This window comes from Pleurodeles waltl, chromosome 6 (assembly GCF_031143425.1).
Source record: "Pleurodeles waltl isolate 20211129_DDA chromosome 6, aPleWal1.hap1.20221129, whole genome shotgun sequence".
NCBI lineage: Eukaryota > Metazoa > Chordata > Amphibia > Caudata > Salamandridae > Pleurodeles > Pleurodeles waltl.
Genome location: NC_090445.1, coordinates 1425743094 through 1425762794, shown reverse-complemented (window position 1 = coordinate 1425762794; position 19701 = coordinate 1425743094). Strand labels below are relative to the sequence as shown.

Here is a 19701-nt window from a genome sequence, read left to right as displayed (position 1 = left end):
TAATGTCCTGACCTGGAAGGTTTGTGTCCTGGCTCAAAATTAGTGAAATATTTGTACAGCTTGTTTCAGAGATAGAAGAGGTCAGTTCAAGGCCACTGTCCACAAACCAACTTGAAGAGCAGAGTCCCACAATCCTCATAAATCAGCTTGAGCCTCTCATTATAAACAGCTTGTAAATGTTACAGGCTTTATGACTGTTAATAGCCTCTGCAATTCTGATTTATTAGCCAATTCAAGACGGAAAATATGCTGAAGTTAAGTGTTCTGGATACTATGGTGTGTGTTCCCCTCACTGTGTAAATAATTTGGAATGAACCCCCTCCACGCCCGTGTCAGGTCTAACCACATTTATGAGGGCCTGTGGTATACGGAGAAACGGGATCATTTGCGAGGAAAGATTTACAAAGAGCAGTCAGACGTGGTGAATCAAAAGGCATTTTATATTCCTTCAAATCGCCTCAGATTACACATTACTGAATTATTGGGACAATATTACACACACTGTGTTTCACATTAGCTACACCCAAGGCATTTTAAGTCAGGCTGGGGATTAGCAGAAGTATTTTGGCTGGGGCCTCGAATAAGAACTGGGTTCAGGTAAAATCTATTTTAAGGGAAGAAACTCAGAAGTTGAAAACTGTTGCCCCCAGGACGCCCAGAACTATATGGTTGCTTTTAACTATGTTAAGAACAAGGGATTCCCTGTAACCAAGCAGCGGCTGACAGGGAACCAAAAGCAGCCTTGGTAAAAACGTGCAAACCAATCCCGCTCCCTGTCTCCTCACCATCTCGTTTTTTTTCCCTCTCTTTCTCTCGCTCTCTCTCCCTCTCCTGAAGTCCCTCCTGTGCCTTTCTGTAATTACTTGTGGAAGCTAAAGAAAGAGTCAGCGGTTCCAGCAACGGCCCCTGCCCTAAACAAGCATGTGCAATGCAATGGGTCTCGCGTTTGCTCGAGTTAGACCTATTAGCGTTGTAAATTCCAAACTGGACTTTTCTTGCCATACAAACTGACAAACTGAAAATAAAAAGTAAAACAGTTGACATAAGTGAGCCGATTCAAAGCGCCACAGCTGCCTTGAGCGTGAGCGCAAAGGAGAGACACAAAAGGAAACAGAAGTTCACTCACAGTCAAAATCATCAGCAAAAGTGCAATTACCCATGTAACAGGGGTGACGGCCAAGGCGGTAACAAAACGACCCCAAGGAGGCACAAATGTAAAGCATTTACCAATGATAACGGATCTCGCATTTCTTCGAGTTAGAGCTATTAGCAGTTGTAAACTCCCAACCGGACTCTTCTTGCCTCATTAAATGGAAAAAAAAACGAGCTTGATCGAGCTGCTAAACAAGCGAGATCACGCTGCGAAAAAAAGAGAAAAAGTAGTCCACAAACTGGATGAAAAACAGCGAGCTTCGTATGTTTTCAGTACTTGGTCACTGCGCTCGTAGAGGGCTACCAAACCGGAAAAAGCATGACGTATGCATGCCTTACACTAATGAAAGCAAGTAGATTTTAAAAGGCAAGCCCACGAACCAATGAAAGACACTGACGTGACATGGCGGGTCTCCGAGCCCTTTCTAACTACTACAGCATCTTGCAAGTGATACGCAGGCTCAACCCTAAAAAAGGATTTTTGAAAGACAAGCCCATGAACAAGTGATATTCATGGGTGTGCAGTGGGCATGGTTACAAAAAAAAACAGATACATACCAACACATCAGAAAAGCAGCGCTTGTGGGCTGCTATGCTCAACCTAATGCACCAAAAGCCCCAGCCCACTAGGTGGAAAACGGTCAATCCGGGCCTGTGACCCAGAGCGGCTAATAAAACACCTATAGGCGGGAGGGAGTGGGGGAAGGTCACCGAAGTGAGGTAACCACTATATAAATAATTAACTGGGCTAACTGTCCATTAGCAGTACAGAAAGAACGAACAACACTAGAACAATTGCACTAATGCACATTTATTACAATTAAAGAAGTTAACCTCAATGTGGTGAATGTAAATGACACCCATACCTCTTTCTGGGCTACTTAACAAGCCTTTGTGCTATCCAAGTACAGTGTAGACAAACCATGTGATCTCAATCAGTAAAATGCCAACAAAGGAATATCCCACAAAGTGCAATGTGTTTTTTGCATAAAATAAATAAAGAGATGCACTGATACATTGCTAAGTGTGCTTTCATCATTTCTCATGTAATGAATTTGAGAATGAACCAAAAACATAAATAATCATCAATTGATGTGACCACTCAGCATTCAGGGATCTGTAGGGGGATAATAGATTTTAATTGCATTGATTAACTTCGTTGCTAGCAACCAACAAAACGGGAGATTTAGACATACCTCTCTTACATCACAACAAAGGACAAACATCTACAATCAGAGCTCATTGATATTTTCAATATGGGTCAAACCAGCCAATCATGTTCGAGGTTTGAAATTATTAATTAATTTATTCTTGTTCCTTTCCAACTGCACATCTGGCCACAGGCAAATGTTTAACCAGTTGTGTAAGTTTTAGGTTTAAATCTAAATATAGGTCCTCTTGACTCTGATGAAAATGTATTCCAACAAGTGAAGAGCGTCTGACATCCAGTAAAACAACAGCGTTTTTTGAAGGCCTTGTTTATGTTTGAGGCACTGTGGTTGTGTAAGTCAGTAAGGAAATTGGATGATGATAAGGCAGTTAAGAAATTGAAAGTATAATCATTCCTATCTATAAATGAATACTCAACATCCCGACAACTGAATAGTTGCATTCTGAAAAATAAAGAAGTTATGTATTTATAGCCTGATGTCACAAGCAAGCAATTTTGAATGCAAACTGAAACATTCAATAATGTACACAGCACAATCTCTGTCTGTCTGTGAGAAAACACTACTTGCCTTTGTAACCCTTTTTATAAAGACGAAGGCCAGGCAAATTAAAATGGTTAAATGTTGTAGGCATTAAGCCCTACTTATGATATTCGAGGATTGCAATTATCAGCTGGCCAAACAAAGCAGAGCGTTCATCAACAGGAACTGGAAATAAATGCATGGCTTGATTAAACAGGCTTCAAAATAAACCAATTCCAGGATAGATTTTACGACCTAAAAATAGGTGAAAATAACATCAATTCCAGCAAGTCAGAGCAAACCCATTGCCGAATGGCACATGTCAAGTATTATAAATGGCTTGCTTGTTTGAGGTCTGAAATTGTGTTTTCCTCAGCATAGGATTCCGGAGGGTGGCCTTAGCGTCATGATATTTGTTGAGGAGAAACAGGGAGAGTCTTTGGATATCATATTTGTTAAGAAGAGATCAGTTGGTGCAATCAGGAGCCTGGGGCAGTTTGGAAACTGAAGAATTAAGTTTCCCCTAGTGTCGCTCTATACAGTCATCACACTTTTAAGTGAACTGATTTAGGCATTGTTTGCCAAAAGGTCAACTTTGCAGCTCTTCACCCTATCATAACAATCATATCAATCTAATGTGTAGCTGCCAAGCTGAAGAACAGATGTTTAAGAGAAATAACATTTATTCTCCAACTTAAAGACTTCAAGATGCTTCAAACATTGTAGCAGAGGGAATGCAGCCGAGAAAGAGTGTGACTGGCTATAACATTTGATGTTATGCAAGAGTTGTTAGGAGTCATGAACATTTTCACAATAAGCTCCTGACTATAAATACTTCATCCTTGTTGCTACCAGAGAGACTGCATGGCTGATGGTTAATGTGGTGGTTGGCTTTTCAATGTTAATGTGGTGGCTTGCCTTGTGATGATAAGATATCAACAAAAACTATCCACCAACGACGTATATAGAAATTGCTGACTCCTACACCCTGAACCATGGCCAACTTCAACTTTTCACTGTTATCTTTTGGTCAAGTTCTGACCACCTTCTTCCAATGCCATGTGGTCTGTTTTCCCTCAGTGAAATTATTAATCACCCACATTTCAGCCAGAACACGAATACAGGCTCACCATAATGTTATTAATTTACAGGCACACAAAGATGCTTCTCCTGCTCTGATCAATTGCCACCTCGTGTGTCATTAAGTGCATGAATACTACAAAGTAAATGGTTTAACTACGCCATAGGGACTCTAACCTAAAAACCGTATGTATCTGTAATGAAGTGACTTGCAGTAGCCATAAAGTAAAGCAATATGTTTAGTACTATATTAAACACCTTAAATAACAATACATAAATACACATTACTTAACCCTGCAGTCACAAATCTATGAAGAATAAGAAATCACCAAAAAGTATAATGAAAGCAAAACAAGCTTATTAACAACAGCCAACTTCTAAATAAGGTGCACAATATTACTATCTCACTCACAAGAGCAAAGGGATGCATTTTCACCTTGTGATAAGCACCTGATGTTCTGCCATATTGTGGAACAAACATTACTATCAAAGGTGTTCTACTTCACCTCTACGAACTCAACAATGAAATATGTATGTTTGATTGTAAACAGTTACTATGAAGTGTCAGCAAGACTATGGGCCTCATTATGACTTCGGTGGATGGAAAAGCCCGTCCACCGAAGTTCCGACAGGAAGATTGCTGCCAGTGTGGCAGCCTCCCCGGCGGGACCATTACGAGTTTACCGCTGGGTCAGGGGGCAGTCAGTGAACATTGCAACTAAACTGGCCAGGGGGCCCCTGTACCCGTCTCTGCCAGCCTTTTAATGGTTGTGTTACCACCATGGAATCGCTGGCAAAGAAGGGGGTCATAATCTCCAGGGCAGTGCTGCTTGCAGCACTGCACTCACGAATCAGGACTGCCACACCGCCGAGATGACTAATCCTGGCAGTGCTGGCGATCCAACGTGGCGCAATCACCACGGTGACAATGTGGAGCTCGGACCACCACATTGACGGCGGTCCGACCGCCACCACGAGTCTGGCGGTCAGAAGACCCCAAGTCTCATAATGATACCCTATGTGAATACCTGAAATAAAAAACACAGGTAGACAGTATTGAAACCTTTTTTTAGTGAAAGGCATGAGGTGTTTCTCCGCAGAAGCTGAAAGGTGTACTCAGAATAATGATATAGATACAGATTCAATTAGAATATTCAAAATTCCTTTTTCGAGAAAAAAGTGACTAACTTGGTAAACACTATTGTTCCCTGTAGTAAACGCTAAACTGTTCAACCATAGTGTAAGCACTGAAGACCCTGCAGCACAACCAATATAATGGTGGCATTGCTCTCCCTGACATTTGCGTTTATTATTGGGTAGTGCATTTAAAAGTAATTAATGATTGAGGCGATGCAGCTAGTGATCATCCCATGTAGCACTGGAAAAGAGACAGTTTTAAACAAGGCCATAACTCCATTATCCTTTTGGAGGGAAGGGGTTAAGACGCTTATAGCCGGCAACCCAGGTAACGATCAAGGCTTGGTCCAGGGTGACGGTGGGGATGGCATGTGAACTAAAATCTCCAGAGAGACCCCGCCATGGTTGGAGACAAGGTTTAAAGAAATTGGGAAGCTGGTGGGATCCGGGTCCTGGGACCTCACTGGCATTTCTAGATTGGGGGACCTTGTGGAAGAAGGGGACATAATATCTTTTAGTTTCCTTCAGCTTGATTGCCAATTTAGCAATATGCAGTATTACAAATACATACAGTTGAGGCACGAATGGAAGGCAGAAGATCTGGAAATTCAGGGGCTCCCAAAATATGCACCACTCGAGGGCAGATTTCTTATGGGACAAATAGGGAAGGCAGAGTCTCACACATACAAAACAATAAATAACAATCAGCCGGACTACGTGACAAAAATGAGGGCCAGGTGGGAGAGTGAATTGTGAGAGCTAGATGACATGGACTGAGAGGCAGTGTTGATGCATCCAAGGGAGGTAGCGATTAAGTCACGTTTGAGATTAATACGATTCAATATCCTGCACTGAACATATTACATAAATTTTGGTGAGTCGAGTCCCATGATTATCTAAGATGCAAGGAAGAAGGGGGATCCTTTCTGCATATGATCTGGTAATGTTGTCTCATACAACAATACTGGAGGAAAATACTGACAGAACTGGGGAGGATACTGGGGCGCGGTCTTTCATGTGGATCCTAAATACGTTTTATTGTGTATTCCCACAGAAGTGGATGTACCACACACAAAGATCCTCTTCTGCAATCTGGGACTGGCAGTAGCGAAAAGAGATATCGTCAAACACTGGGGGGGGGGGGACCCTAAAGTCCCATCCTGCAGAGAATGGAATGCTGGAATGGATCAGTACATGAAGGCCAAGAAGGTTACCCATTAAGCCAGAGGATGCCCAAGGAAATTGTTTAAAATCTGTGATTCCTGATAAAATTGTTATGATTTAGAATCGATGATGGATAGGGAGGAGTTCCCTGCCACCCAGACTCTCCCTCACAACCTGTCTAATGGGAAATAAATATCTGGCTGTACTGATGTACCTATATCTGGAATTGAACACTGTGATTATATTGTGCATTTCCTCCTCTTTATTGTTTAAGTTATGTTGGGTGCAAGCTTGCACTGCTTGTAGTTTATTTTTTAAATAATAAAAAACGAATTTAAACAAACACAGAGTAAGCATCTCTCCCTGTCTCTAAACCTGCCTAGTTCTCTCTTCCATATCTGGGGGGCTGGACACTCATTCTATCTTGGGGTTAGGAGGGGTGGGTGTGGGATGCTGATGCAACATGCACGTGGCCCAAGATTGTTCCCAGGGATAAACAGAGTTGACTTGTCGTGGCTGATCCTAAGCGGACAAGACCAAAAGATATAGAGTGGAAAATAACAAATCCAACAAAGTGCTCAGAGCTCATGAAAAAGACAGCGTTATGAGAAAGAACAAGGCAGTGTGTGTCTTTGATGTACTAAACATGCAGACTTTAAGGGACATAAAGTCCATCATAAAGGCCTACAATGAAGTACGAAGGAGACAAAGTGCATATCCCAGAGAAAGAACTAATTTAGGCTGTAGAAGTAGTATCGTAGTTGTGCAATACAAGAATGGTATGACCCTACTTACTACTTTCCTTGATGATAAATGGGGAAAAGGGGCAAGAAGGACATCAGATGACTCCAAACTAGATACTTTCCTTAAGCACACCTAAAATACCTGGGGAGGCAGATTAGATTTGCTAGGAGAGCAAACTCCCAGGAAGGAAGTGAGAAGATACGTTTTGTGGATTACTTGTAGATTTTATCTTTCAGTATCCTAATAAACTCAATCATATGTATCCAGCCTCCTCCTCTTCGTTACTGGACTTCAGTCTGCAGGTGGTTTAAGTAGACAAGTATTGCTTCAAAAGGGATTTTCTGTCTGAAGCTAGAATCATGATGTTTGGAGTGGAAGGGTTAGGATGTTGATGGAAATATGGATTAAGGAGTGCTCAGAGAGGCATATGGAAGCATTGATTGGAGATAAATGGGTCCGTGAGACGGAAACTAGGATACGGCCCACTGCCTTTGTGTAGGAGTGAGTTGGCTGCATGTGCTTGTGGGACAAAGAGAGGGTGGACAGGAGCAAGTTAAACAGTGTGGCTTATATGCATTTATTCAATGTTGAAATCACCAGAGCACTATAAGTGATGTAAATAATGATGCAGAATCAGGGATTAAAATCAGATCTTCAATTAAAGTATATGTTGCACCTGGTTGCCACTAGAGAACCATAATATGAAGCCTGAAAGAGCAATTTCATTGATTGCTGTTTATTCCATTTCCAGAGAACATAAAGGAGCCTTTTTCACTCATGCCAAAGTTCAAAGTGTGCACAGAGCCAGTGAAGACAGTGTTCAAGGACACTGGTATCTTTGGAACTAAGCTCATGGTGCAAAGGGAACATTAGAACACTGATCGTTCAGGACACATTTTTAGCTCGCAGATGCCTGGATGCATGTGTCTTGGATGCAAGTTCCGGGAAACGTGTTTCATCACCATTGCTCATATAGAATTTTCCGCTGAACCTGGTGTATTTAGCCACTAAATGGTCAGTAGGTTCAAGAAAGGTCTAAGGCATCTAGTCAGCTGCGATTTCCAACCAAAATACCTTGGATAGAGGAACATGGACAGTTCTATACAGAACCTTGCAGGTGAAGTACAACTTCATGAAATGTGTTCTCTCCTTAAGTGATAGCTAGTGCAGAGTTTTCAAGGATGCGTTATGTGGTTGGTGTGTCAATTAATACAGGTTTTGGCCAGTAGTGGTCTGAAGATGGTATTTCACCACAAGGACCAATGTAATTTGGTGGTATAAGGATCTGCATTTTAAAAATTTCACCTAGTCGGAGATGGTGTTCAAACCAAAAGCCCAGAGAAAAATAGTTATGATACTGTATTATCATATTTCGAAGTTCCAAGCCTACTGTACACTGAGATGTTCTGAAACCAGATTCGAACTAAAGGCAAGCGAGGGCAGTACTAGTAGAATCTTGACTAGTCAAGAATAAAAATAACACAGGATTTAAAGAATACATCTTTCCCACTAAAGGGTGTAAAATAAACTTGATTCTTGAAAAAGAATTTTGGAAATGTGAATTACAACCAGACAAACATTAAGGGGGTCATTCTGACCCCGGCGGTCTAAGACCGCCGGGGCCAGGGTCGGCGGGAGCACCGGCGACAGGCCGGCGGTGCCCCGCAGGGCATTCTGACCGCGGCGGTTCGGCCGCGGTCAGAAGAGGCAAACCGGCGGTCTCCCGCCGGTTTACCGCTGCCCTTAGAATCCCCCATGGCGGCGCAGCTTGCTGAGCCGCCATGGGGGATTCTGACACCCCCTACCGCCATCCTGTTCCTGGCGGTTCGCCCGCCAGGAACAGGATGGCGGTAGGGGGTGCCGCGGGGCCCCCGTAAGAGGGCCCCGAAAAGTATTTCAGTGTCTGCTAAGCAGACACTGAAATACGCGACGGGTGCAACTGCACCCGTCGCACCCCTGCAACTACGCCGGCTCAATTCTGAGCCGGCGTCCTCGTTGCAGGGGCATTTCCTCTGGGCCGGCGGGCGCTCTTTTGGAGAGCGCCCGCCGGCCCAGAGGAAATGTCTGAATGGCCGCCGCGGTCTTTTGACCGCGGTGCGGTCATTCAGCGGCGGTACCCTGGCGGACGGCCTCCGCCGTCCGCCAGGGTCAGAATGAGGCCCAATATCTTTTTTTTGTAGAAATACTGCTTCTAGAAGTAGATCTCTCTTGCTAGACTAGTGAGATAATATCTTTAAATATCTTTAAAGAGACATGATCAGCAAATCACATTGTGGGAGGGAAATCTCAACACAAAGGACCAAGTTTTGTTAGTGCGCAAGGGGATATGGAGCTGACAGGACATGTCCAGGCAAGAGCCCTTTGTCTCAATTACTGGCATGCGGGTAGTGCTATTGGAGGAATGGTCTGGGTGATGCAGAGCTGACAGGGTGTCAACTGAACAGAGCCTCTTGTCGCTCTTAGAGGGAGAAAGGGATCCAAAGCCTAGTGAACTCTGAGAAGAATTATATCATAACAGTATTTGTAAAACATCCTGATTCAGGGTAGAGGGGTTCCTACCATGGAAAGGAGAGCATAATACACCACAACGCAGCCAGACAATGCATTCCTGTTTAAGTTAAAAGACAATCATTCATATGGACAGATGGATTTGCACTTACAAAAAATAAACAATTTATTGTACATAATAATTGAATAATTTAAACCTTTCACTAACTACATTACTCCTGAGCCAAGTGTCATAATTCTTAGAATGAACCACACAACTACTTCTGAGCAATAGCCTTTTTTTGCTGAGGTAAGTATTTGGGTGGAATGCAGTACCACTCCTTTCAGGTTATGGAAAAATAGACAGTATGCCTTCCGAAGAGTCAAAACAAGAAATTGTAAAGTCAATATAAATTGTGGGCCATAATAATCAGAATGACGTGTTCTGGGTGTATGATCTGACCTCGTGCACCGACTTACCTAAAAGTCCTCTTTCTGGTGCAAGGATCCTTTCTTCCACAGATTATGTGAGGAAAAAGCTGGTGAAGGCATCCTTTTTTGGCTCTTGGCAATTGTTTTTGACAATAAGAAAGCGTGTGTTCCCTTTTGGTTTGTTTGATGTAGCTGTGCTCAGAGGCAATAGGCATCAAACATGACAGAAGGCTAACTTCCCTTCATCTGTCAAGTGTTGAGTCTTCCTGTTCATTTTCTGCATGAATTCCATTATTTACTAAGGAAGAATTAGATAAACCTTTGAGTTCTTGAACTTGACAGGAAAATATTTTGCTACTTCTTATCCTATATGTTACTTTCCCTGTACAATTTTTAATCTAGCTGTAGGAATCAATATTCAACTCATTCGGGACTCTAGACAAATACGTCAAGACAAACAGGTTTTTCAGAAGTGTCTTCCACAATTTGGATACAGGGACCTTCAAGGATTATCTTTCTGTGCCTTCCATCTTGGCTAATCCATTTTTGATCTCCTCTAGACATTGAAGACCCAATGTCTGATCTACAGTTTGAATAGTTAAAGTTTGTATGCACCACTGTGAAGAATGTATCACATCCACCAATGTGATATTAGTAAATTTGTCATATCTATAGAGTTTTGCCAGGGGAGCAGAAGTTTCACTGCCAAAGAGGCAGGTTCCATTATGAGATAACCTTTTTTAAGGAAAAAGTATTTTGAAGGAAACTGACTAATGACAAGGGGGGCTGACTCTGTTAATGCCCACATACCGGATTACCAGATCTCACAGCATGTTAGCTAGATTATGAGCATCTATGCTTGAAAGTGTCCCTTCATTCACATGGCAGTCTTTTAAAGAGTTTATTCCATCTTCATGGTGATGGCCCAACTACCCTAGTCTGAGTGGATGGTCCATCACCATATCTATTGTGATAACTTTGCACCTTGGAGGAGCTCTTCTCCATGGGCATCACCTCCACCACATTGGATACATAAAAATGAGAAGTTATACTGATGAATCAGCAGACTTGCAATCTGCAGTTATGCACACATTACTTCTGATCAACTTTAAATTAGGCTCCTGTTATGTATCCATAATTCAATGACTAGTTTAAGTAACTTGACGATGGACCTACATTAATTTCTAATTAAAAATGTAAACCTTTTACTTGTTCTCGTTTCTTCAGTCAGAGTCCCTTCAGTCTCTTCCGATCTGTTTCACATTTCTTATGAGGAGGACACGAGCAGTACCATTCATTCAATATCTGACTGGACATTTCTATTCTCTCCAAGGACTTTAAAACTAAGAGGATTTGTATGCAGTGGAGGAGGTGTGGCTTGACTTCAAACAATATCTAGATTTGTGAGGATGATAAAATGGTTTACCTCAGGCAGCACACAAGTATATTCACCAGTTCCACTGAAGATGGATGATCGTTGCTCAAACACAACAGTATCTAAGAAGTTGAGAAAATAATTATTTTGTAACTTCTATGGTTCAAACAATTACGAAGAACAGTAAATGGTGAAGCTTTCAAAGATCTTAGCTTTCAATTAGCCAGAAAATAGGGAATCTGAACACATTATTTTTTATGAGGACAGGGGCAGGTGCCTTTTCAATGTTTTCACTATAGCTAGTAATGATACTGATAACTCACCAACAATACAAATGTGTTTTTTTCCTATAGACCAGCAGTTTCCAAAATAGATTCAGGACACCTGGGTTCATGCCACCTGTTCAGGTTATCCATGATAAAAAAGATTTACATATAGTGAATCTAAATGGGAACCAATAGTATAGTCAGTGGTAATTCTTAACAAGCAGTGGCAAAGCCAAGATGTCTTGCCTTTGTTACTTATTGGCTTTGCCAGTGCTTTTTGCAGACTCTATGCAGTATCAGCAAAATGCATTTTACAGCATTGGCAAAAAATGATGATGCAAAGTGTGCATGAGCACATACACATCATGATGTCATTCAGTTGCATCATTCAGTAGGTGCGAGCATTCTTGATGACATGTGTACATGCACATTCTGAATGACAAAGCACTACTTTAGGTACTTTTCTATTTACAGACTAAGGATGGCATATGCCACTTGCAATAGGAGATCAAAAATTTAACTTTCTTTTGAACAAAAGCACATTTACGAACATGGTGCTACCTGGCAGCCAATGGGAGCCTGTGGGCCCTCCATATATACTGAATATAAGTATTTTAAAGTTGAGGAGTGGGGAAGCAACAAAGAAGGGTGGCTGGGAAACAAAGTGAGTAACACAGAGTTTGTTGGGAAGGTAGCTAAAAGGAAAAGCAGCAAATGAGGGAAAGAGCAAGTGGAGGAGGGGAAGCAACATAGAGTGTGGGAATAATTTGTGGGTAAGCAGCACAAGAGAGAGAGAGATGGAAAACAAGTACATCTCATGAAGTGCTTAAAGAAAAAAAAAAGTAGTTTCCTAAGTGGAAGAGGGACTGAGGCAAGTGAGCAGTCAAAAGAATAGTAAGAAGGCTTTGTTTCAGAGGAGTGACAAAGAGAGGAAGAGAAAAACAAGCCATCAAATGAGAGGCAAGCAAGTGAGAGTGACGATACAGCCAACAAATGGTAAGCAATGGTGATATCTGATCTCTAAGCCTCTTGGAGGTTTTTGGTGTGGTCCACATAAAGCTTTCGCCTACAATTAAAAGTTGTCTGATAGGCGAGATATACAAATTGAGTGATGGATGTGACCGACCTTACAGGAGCCAAACTAAATCGGCTACTGTCTCAAAGCTGGTCATTTGCACTCTACTGGAGCCTGTGTGTGTTGAATAATGCCTTCTTTCAATAACAGCTATTTCTGTTGTTTCTTGTTTACTTAATTATTAGAAATTTTGCGCCCAGCCATTGGTCCCCAGCTGTCCCATGAAGCACGTTCCTCAAAAGGGAGGGTAAGTTAATAGCTGACTTGCATGCACCAGTGTGTCATGACCTGCACCATCACTGTGTTTTTCACAAAACGACACCTATGTATTCAGTTTAATACCAGTATGTTCAGACTACATTACTTCCATGTGACCTGTGTTCATTTGATAGCAGGGCAACAGTTAGGAATAGGACGTTCAAGTTACACCTGATTAGTGTAAGTGACAACTGATAGTTTTAGTTTATAGGAGTCTTTTCCAGTTATGTTATAGGAGAAGCATATATCCACCTGGTCCTGAAGAAGCGTTGCTGGATCCAATTGGACCATAAAGACGGGAAACACGTTGACCCTTTTTCAGGGATGGTCTGGTAGTTCCACACCTCCCGTCTTCCAATAAGCGTGGTTGAGAGTGTTTTGATAATCATCCTCATTTCACTCTCCTCATCATTTTTTAATCTTGGCCTTCACCCTCCATGGTTCAATAAAATTGTTACCCCCAGGTTTAGGGTCCTGAGCCAATTTTAACCTCTAGTGTATCTCTCCTTTCTCTTTTCTCCTTCCAAGCTCACTTTTGGGGTCTTGGCATCATTGAGTAAAGATCTCCGGCAAAGAGCCCCCCTACGGGGCAGGTGCCCGTCAGACATTGCAGCGCCGGTCTGACGAGGAGCAATTCCGATGATGAAGCATGACACCCATTAGGGTGTGTGAGGACTCTTGCTCCTAGAATTAGGACTTCTCCAGCCTCATGTCTTTTTCTTTTGGAACAGTGTATTTTGATTTGTGGTGGGAAAGAAGCAACAGACAGCAGGAGGTGGGTGCATGGTTGAAAAGGAGCAACGGACAGTGTGAGGAGGGTGGGGAAGAAGCACTGAACAGTGGGAAGAGGGCAGGGGAAACCAACTGAGTGGATGGAGCAGTAAAAGCAGGAGGAGGTCAGGGGTTAAGGTGAGGGACTGCAGACACATGCAATCTGGATGTGGATGTAAACAGTAAAAAGAAAAAAAAGAGTACCTGCAGGATCCTGAGGCAAGTGAAAGGGCAATGGCCACAGACAGGAAGCTGTACCTGGTTAATACCAGGTGACAGGGGCACACACATGAAACTCCAGGAGATATATGGGGGGAGGAGGATAATCTGACCAATAAGAAGCAAGAAAGTGAGAGTGATGTCAGAACCAACTAATGTTAAGTAATGATAGGTAATTGGCGGGCTTTAAGTCTGTTTTAATGTTTTTATTTTTTAATCAAAAGATTTTGCTGTAGCGCATGCGAACTGCTCATGCAAAAACCTAAAAAGCATTACAGACCAATTTTAATATGGTCAATCTGTTTAAAATATTACTCAAAACTGCCCTTAACTCTGCTTACGAATGGTAAATGGGCAGGTTCTGTGAATACGCCCTTTTCTGGGAGGGGAAAGGAGTTTCCATCAATGTGAAAGTGTTGCCACGCTCCCTACATATACTCTACAGAAAAGCCCCACCTTAAGCTTTCCTTGCAGGGGGTGTTTCCCATATTTAACACGGTTGACTGACGGCAACACATTTCACAAAAATCCCTTTTCCAGAGGTGTCATAGGATTGGTTAGCATCCTGGAGGAGTGGAAAAGGTTATGAGGCTTGAAACCAACTGCCCGCGCTCATGGTGTGTTTAAAACTCAGTGCTGTTTTATAAAAGACGTATTGGTCTCCAACGTACAAATATTAAATGTCATGTAAGAAAAGGCGCATTTTAAATCACGGTCAGGTCCGCTTTTGACGGCACTCCTGAGGTTTCCCCAGGACCTGAGCTGTTTCTTTGTAAATCTGGCAATTTAACCACACTCGTAAATCACGCTCAAAGCATATTATTTCTTAATTTTACTGCTTTAGAGAGAGTTTGCTCAACACAGTGAACTGTTTGTAGCAGTAATGTGGACCGATCTGCACGTTTCTGCGCACACAGCCCGACATTCAATGGATGTTTTGGTCTTTGTGTGTGTAACACACAGGCCCCACTATTTACAAGAATTTCCACGGAGATGCAAGCTGGGGAAGGTGACGTTTTTCAATGACCCTTAAGATCTGCGGTGCTTCCACGGTAGCCTTCCCATGGTATTTACAGATTGGCTACGGGCATAAGCCAAGGAAAAAAGTGAGTTTCATCCCAGACAAAGAATGTGAGCATTTTAGCTTTGTCAAAGTGTCGGCATGAGCCGTGCACAGTCAATATTTAGTCAAGGAGTGCACAGTTTCACTACACCAGAGCCAGTTTCAGTCAGTGAGCCAAAAAGATGGGAAGGCAACCTCTGCAAGATCGCCCATAGAAACAGCAGAGAAATGAAATGTGTAGATTTATATAGCACAGTTTATCACTCGTGAGGGTATCCAGGCGCTGTCCATGAGGACTGGGAAATTCAGTGATTTGACCAGAACCACAGGACGTTGCACCGACGCCAAGGCACGGATGCAGATCCCCAGCTCCTGAGGTGGTCGCTCTGACTGCTGCGCTGCATCCTCTTGAAAGGCACTGGTAATGCCAATAGGTCTCGCTTTAAGTTTAATGAATTGTTGTATGGTAATGTGAAACATTGCAGGTAAATAGCATGGAGAAAGATATGTATCTGTGTGGAAGTAAAGAACTGTAGAATAACATTAGTGTAGGTTAAAAAGTAAGGTGGTAGTTGAACTGTCAAGCCAGACCTAAAAATCCATGCAGGTTAATGACTGCCCTCATGCTATCTATGCTGTTGCCAGAGAAAAACAACATACATTATCTAAACACTTTACTAGCATTCCAAAGCTGCTGTGTGTGTGAGAGCCCCTGAAAGTTCAAGCTTAGTTAGCTGGATAGATAAACAAAATGATCACAGCTGTGTGGAGGGCAAAGCACTTTTTAGTGGAAGCTCACAACCTTTGCCCAATCAAAACATGTACTTCTGACTCCCAACTAATGGGTGGAGCCAAAGTCCCTCTCTAGTGATGCTCATACAATTATCTGGCAACAGCTGTGCTATCAAGCTAGACCATAAAACGGACTGCATCAAATGACACATCAAGATCACCTTGAAAGCTCTCAACTGACTATTACTAGAAGCTAGAATATAATTTGAGGTTCTCTGCACAGTACACAAAGTCTACACGGAAAACTACTTAGAAACTCTAGTAACACACTACGTACGCTCCAGCCATCATCCTCCACTCATCAGTCACTAATTAGTTCGAGCCACAGGGGATGAAGCAACGTGGCAAATGGCACAGACACACCCTAGTGCTGTAGACCCATTTAAATACAAAGTTAAATGCATGCATCATGTGATCTAATGAAAATGCCAGCCGTACCATGCAGTAAGTATCCCTCTTTTTGATGGCGTTCCCAATCATGTGAGCTCCACCAACAAGAAAGCTTCTAATTATGTTATTTATTACATATCTCTTGAGGTCGTAGTACTCTATCTGCAGACACCACAGACTAGATGTACAATCCTGACAAAATGCACAGATTGACCAGTTGAAACTTAAAAGCCAATTAGGGCCTGATTTACAGTTTGGTGAAAGACTACCACATCACAAACATGAGGAGGCAGATATCCTATCTGCCTTAGTACAAGTGTTATAGGATATAATACAATTGTAATAAGGTGGCTGGGCTATTTATTACATTTGTGATGGAGTAACTCGCCCCTAAACTGTACTGACTGTCGTTTCAAGCATTTCACCACAGTTGTCTTCTATCCTACACAACATGTGACATTTCACAAGGCCCAAAGCTGTATTGTGACAAAGTGGATTATTAGTTGGAGTAGTCGTGAGACAGCACCAAGTAATAATGTTACTATTCTGTATCAGGTCCGGTTAGGTCTCTTTAAATCAAAACTTAGCTCAGTCCTGGGTAGCTGTGGCACGGAGCTTAACTCATACGAAAACAAGTGTAACATTTTAACCAGCAGCAAAATAGCTAATAACAATAAAAATCCCACTCCAATGTATAAAAATAGTATATATTTTTATCTTTAAATAGACACCAAGATGACATAAATCTGATGACAGATATAATTTTGAAGGTTTTCATAAATCACTGCAATTTGCGCAAAAAGTTTCATAAATCATTGCTTTTTACTTGTAGCGGCTGTCTATGAGCCTGGAATGCGAGCACCTGGGCCAAAGTCAAAGTTGCGGGTCAACGATGATGGAGCACCGGTCAGGAGCAGGGGCTGGGTTGGTCAGGTTAGTTTCACAATTAAAAACGTTTCTGTCTCTTCTTCTCCCAGATATGTGACTGGAGGTGAATGTTTGATTTGTTCAGCATCCTGCCTATTATCTGTTGTTTTTGCTTTTATCGCCCTAAGTGGGAAGGGTATGCCCAGACTTGGGTCCCGTGCTCACTGTGCCACTGGATTCAAGCTAGCCTGGCGGTTGAGGGGTGAAACCCCGAAACCGGTCCCAGGATGCTTATTTCTGGTCCAGGGAGGACCTGGTCTGGTAGTTCAGGCTAGACTGTTCCCATGGAAAGGAGGGTCAAGACTGATTTGGATATGGCTGGGTCAAAACTTGGGTGGTGTGGTGAGATAAAAAAACAATGTATTAAACCCAGATCTGTGACTGGGGGTGAGCGTTTGACAAGTTTCAACACACCGGCCATCATCCTTTTGTGTTGCTATAGTTGCCCTAAGTGGTAAATGTTTCCCCAGTCATAGATCCCTTGCTCGCTGTGCCACTGGATTCAAGCTAGCCTGGTTGATGAGGGGTGATATCCCGACCATGTCTCAGTATGCTTGTTTCTGGTATAGGGAGGAACTGTTCTGGTAGTTCGACCTTGACTGTTCCCATGGGGAGCAGGGTCAAGACTGATTTGCATATGGCTGGGTCCAAACTGGGGTGGCAAGGTGAGAAAACAAATTATAGATCAAATGCAGATCTGTGACCGGGGCTGAATGTTTGATTTGTTCCACATTCCTTCCATCATTTGTTATTTTTGCTTTTGATTCGCAACAGGATTTCAATGCTATCCACCAACCCAAAAACTTTTCAGTGGGTTCAATCTGAAGTCAGCAGCCCAGGAAGGCTTTTATGATGATGGAGAGCTGGCTAGCGATAGGCTATGAGCTTTTGGTTCGTTGTCAAAAAACATTATCTTCAAGCATTAGTCTCACAAATTGCAGTCCTTTTTAGAAGACAATGTACATTCTAACACCAACTAAGGCAGTCATTATGAACCTGGCGGGAAAGACCGCACAGCCGGCGGTGGCGGTAACTACCGCCAACAGGCCGGCGGTGCAGACCGCCAAATAAAGAAGCATAGGAGAAACAGCCAGCGGCCCATCCACTCACCGCCATCTTGGTAGCACCGCCGACGACGGCGGAGGCCATCTTCAACCGGGCGGAAAGGCCCAACCAGACCACCAAATAATGATACACCACACCGCCATCAGTTCCGGGGCGGGAACTACCGCCACACAAAGCTTGGCGGAAACAATCAATATAAAGGGAAACACTCATCGTAGGCACATAGAATACACTGACATGGAGCGAGAGTTGGAAATAATGCCAGTGCTTCTCCTTCTCCTTGCCATATTTCTCCAGGAACCCAGAAAGTCCGCCTTCCAGTCCCCAGCAACTAAGATCATCTGCGGGGTCCCCCAAGGGGCCTCCCTCAGCCCTACCCTCTTCAAAATTAACATGGCCCCGCTTGCCAACATCCTCCGCCCCTACGGAATCACTATCATCTCATATGCAGACGACACCCAGCTCGTTATCTCCCTCACCAGGAACCCCTCCACCGCCAAAACAAACCTCCACGCCGGACTCCTCAACACCGCCAAATGGATGACAGCAATCCAGCTCAAACTCAACTCCAGCAAAACAGATATCATCATCTTTGGGCCCCAACAAGACAGTATGGGAAGACTCATGGCCTCTGAACTGCTTTTATTCAGGAGATCGCTCCCCCAACGTCCGCAGCACCACCAAGCTGTGCCCTTGTCCTTGACCCCCGCACACGCTGCTGGTCGCGTTTTCGAGGCCCTCCTCCACCGGCAGGCATCCGCCTGCGCCTCATCCCTGGTGTCTAGTGGGCTTTGGTAAGCGTCGCTAGACTTGTGCTTTGTGCCGTTTATGTAATTGTAACTTGTTTTCTGTGCCATGTATTATTGTGCCGTTTCATTCCTCAGTTTTGCTTCTGTGCCTTTTTCTGTTGTTTCTGCCACTTTTGCCCCTTGTGCGCTCCCCTTGCCGGCTCAGAGAGAGCCGTTTTCGCCGCTGCTGCCTCACTGCGGCCCGCCCCCCTCACATCCCCATTCGCCGCTCCCTCCCGCCTCCCAGCTGCTCCTCCCTCCCCCCTCCCTTCTTAATGGCGGTCGCTGCACGTCGAGGGTGAACAACCTCTGACCTGCTTTTGGTCAGGAGATCGCTCTCCAACATCCGCAGCACCACCAAGCTGTGCCCTTGTCCTTGACCCCCACACACGCTGCTGTTCATGTGTTCGAGGCCCTCCTCCACCCGCAGGCATCCGTCTGCGCCTCATCCCTGGTGTCTAGTGGGCTTTGGTAAGCGTCGCTAGACTTGTGCTTTGTGCCATTTATGTAATTGTGACTTGTTTTCCGTGCCCTGTATTATTGTGCCGTTTCATTCCTTAGTTTTGCTTCTGTGCCTTTTTCTAGTTTTTCTGCCGCTTTTCCCCTTTGTGCGCTCCCCTTGCCGGCTCAGAGAGAGCCGTTTTCCCAGCTGCTACCTCCCTGCGGCCCCGGCCCCCTTGCGCTCCCATTCGCCGCTCCCTCCCGCCTCCTAGCTGCTCCTCCCTCCCCCCTCCCTTCTTAATGGCGGTCGATGCGCGTCCGCGCCACTGGTGCACCAGAGGCAAGCCCGTCTGCGCCCGTCCGCGCCTGGACCGCGCCCAGCGC

The 19701-nt window shown here is 43.8% G+C and overlaps 1 protein-coding gene across 2 annotated transcripts in view; it reads right to left on the bottom strand.

Annotated features, from left to right (window-relative positions):
- The window catches only part of LRMDA (leucine rich melanocyte differentiation associated), a 2333900-nt gene that overhangs the window by 721143 nt on the left and 1593056 nt on the right, over nucleotides 1-19701 (bottom strand). Inside the window, exon 7 of one of the 2 annotated variants that reach the window (XM_069240796.1) lies at nucleotides 11314-11384. The exons of the other annotated variant lie outside the window; for it this stretch is intronic. Within the exon in view, the coding sequence (XP_069096897.1) occupies nucleotides 11314-11384 (71 nt within the window). The remainder of the gene's footprint in view (nucleotides 1-11313; nucleotides 11385-19701) is intronic. 2 annotated transcript variants of the gene reach the window in all.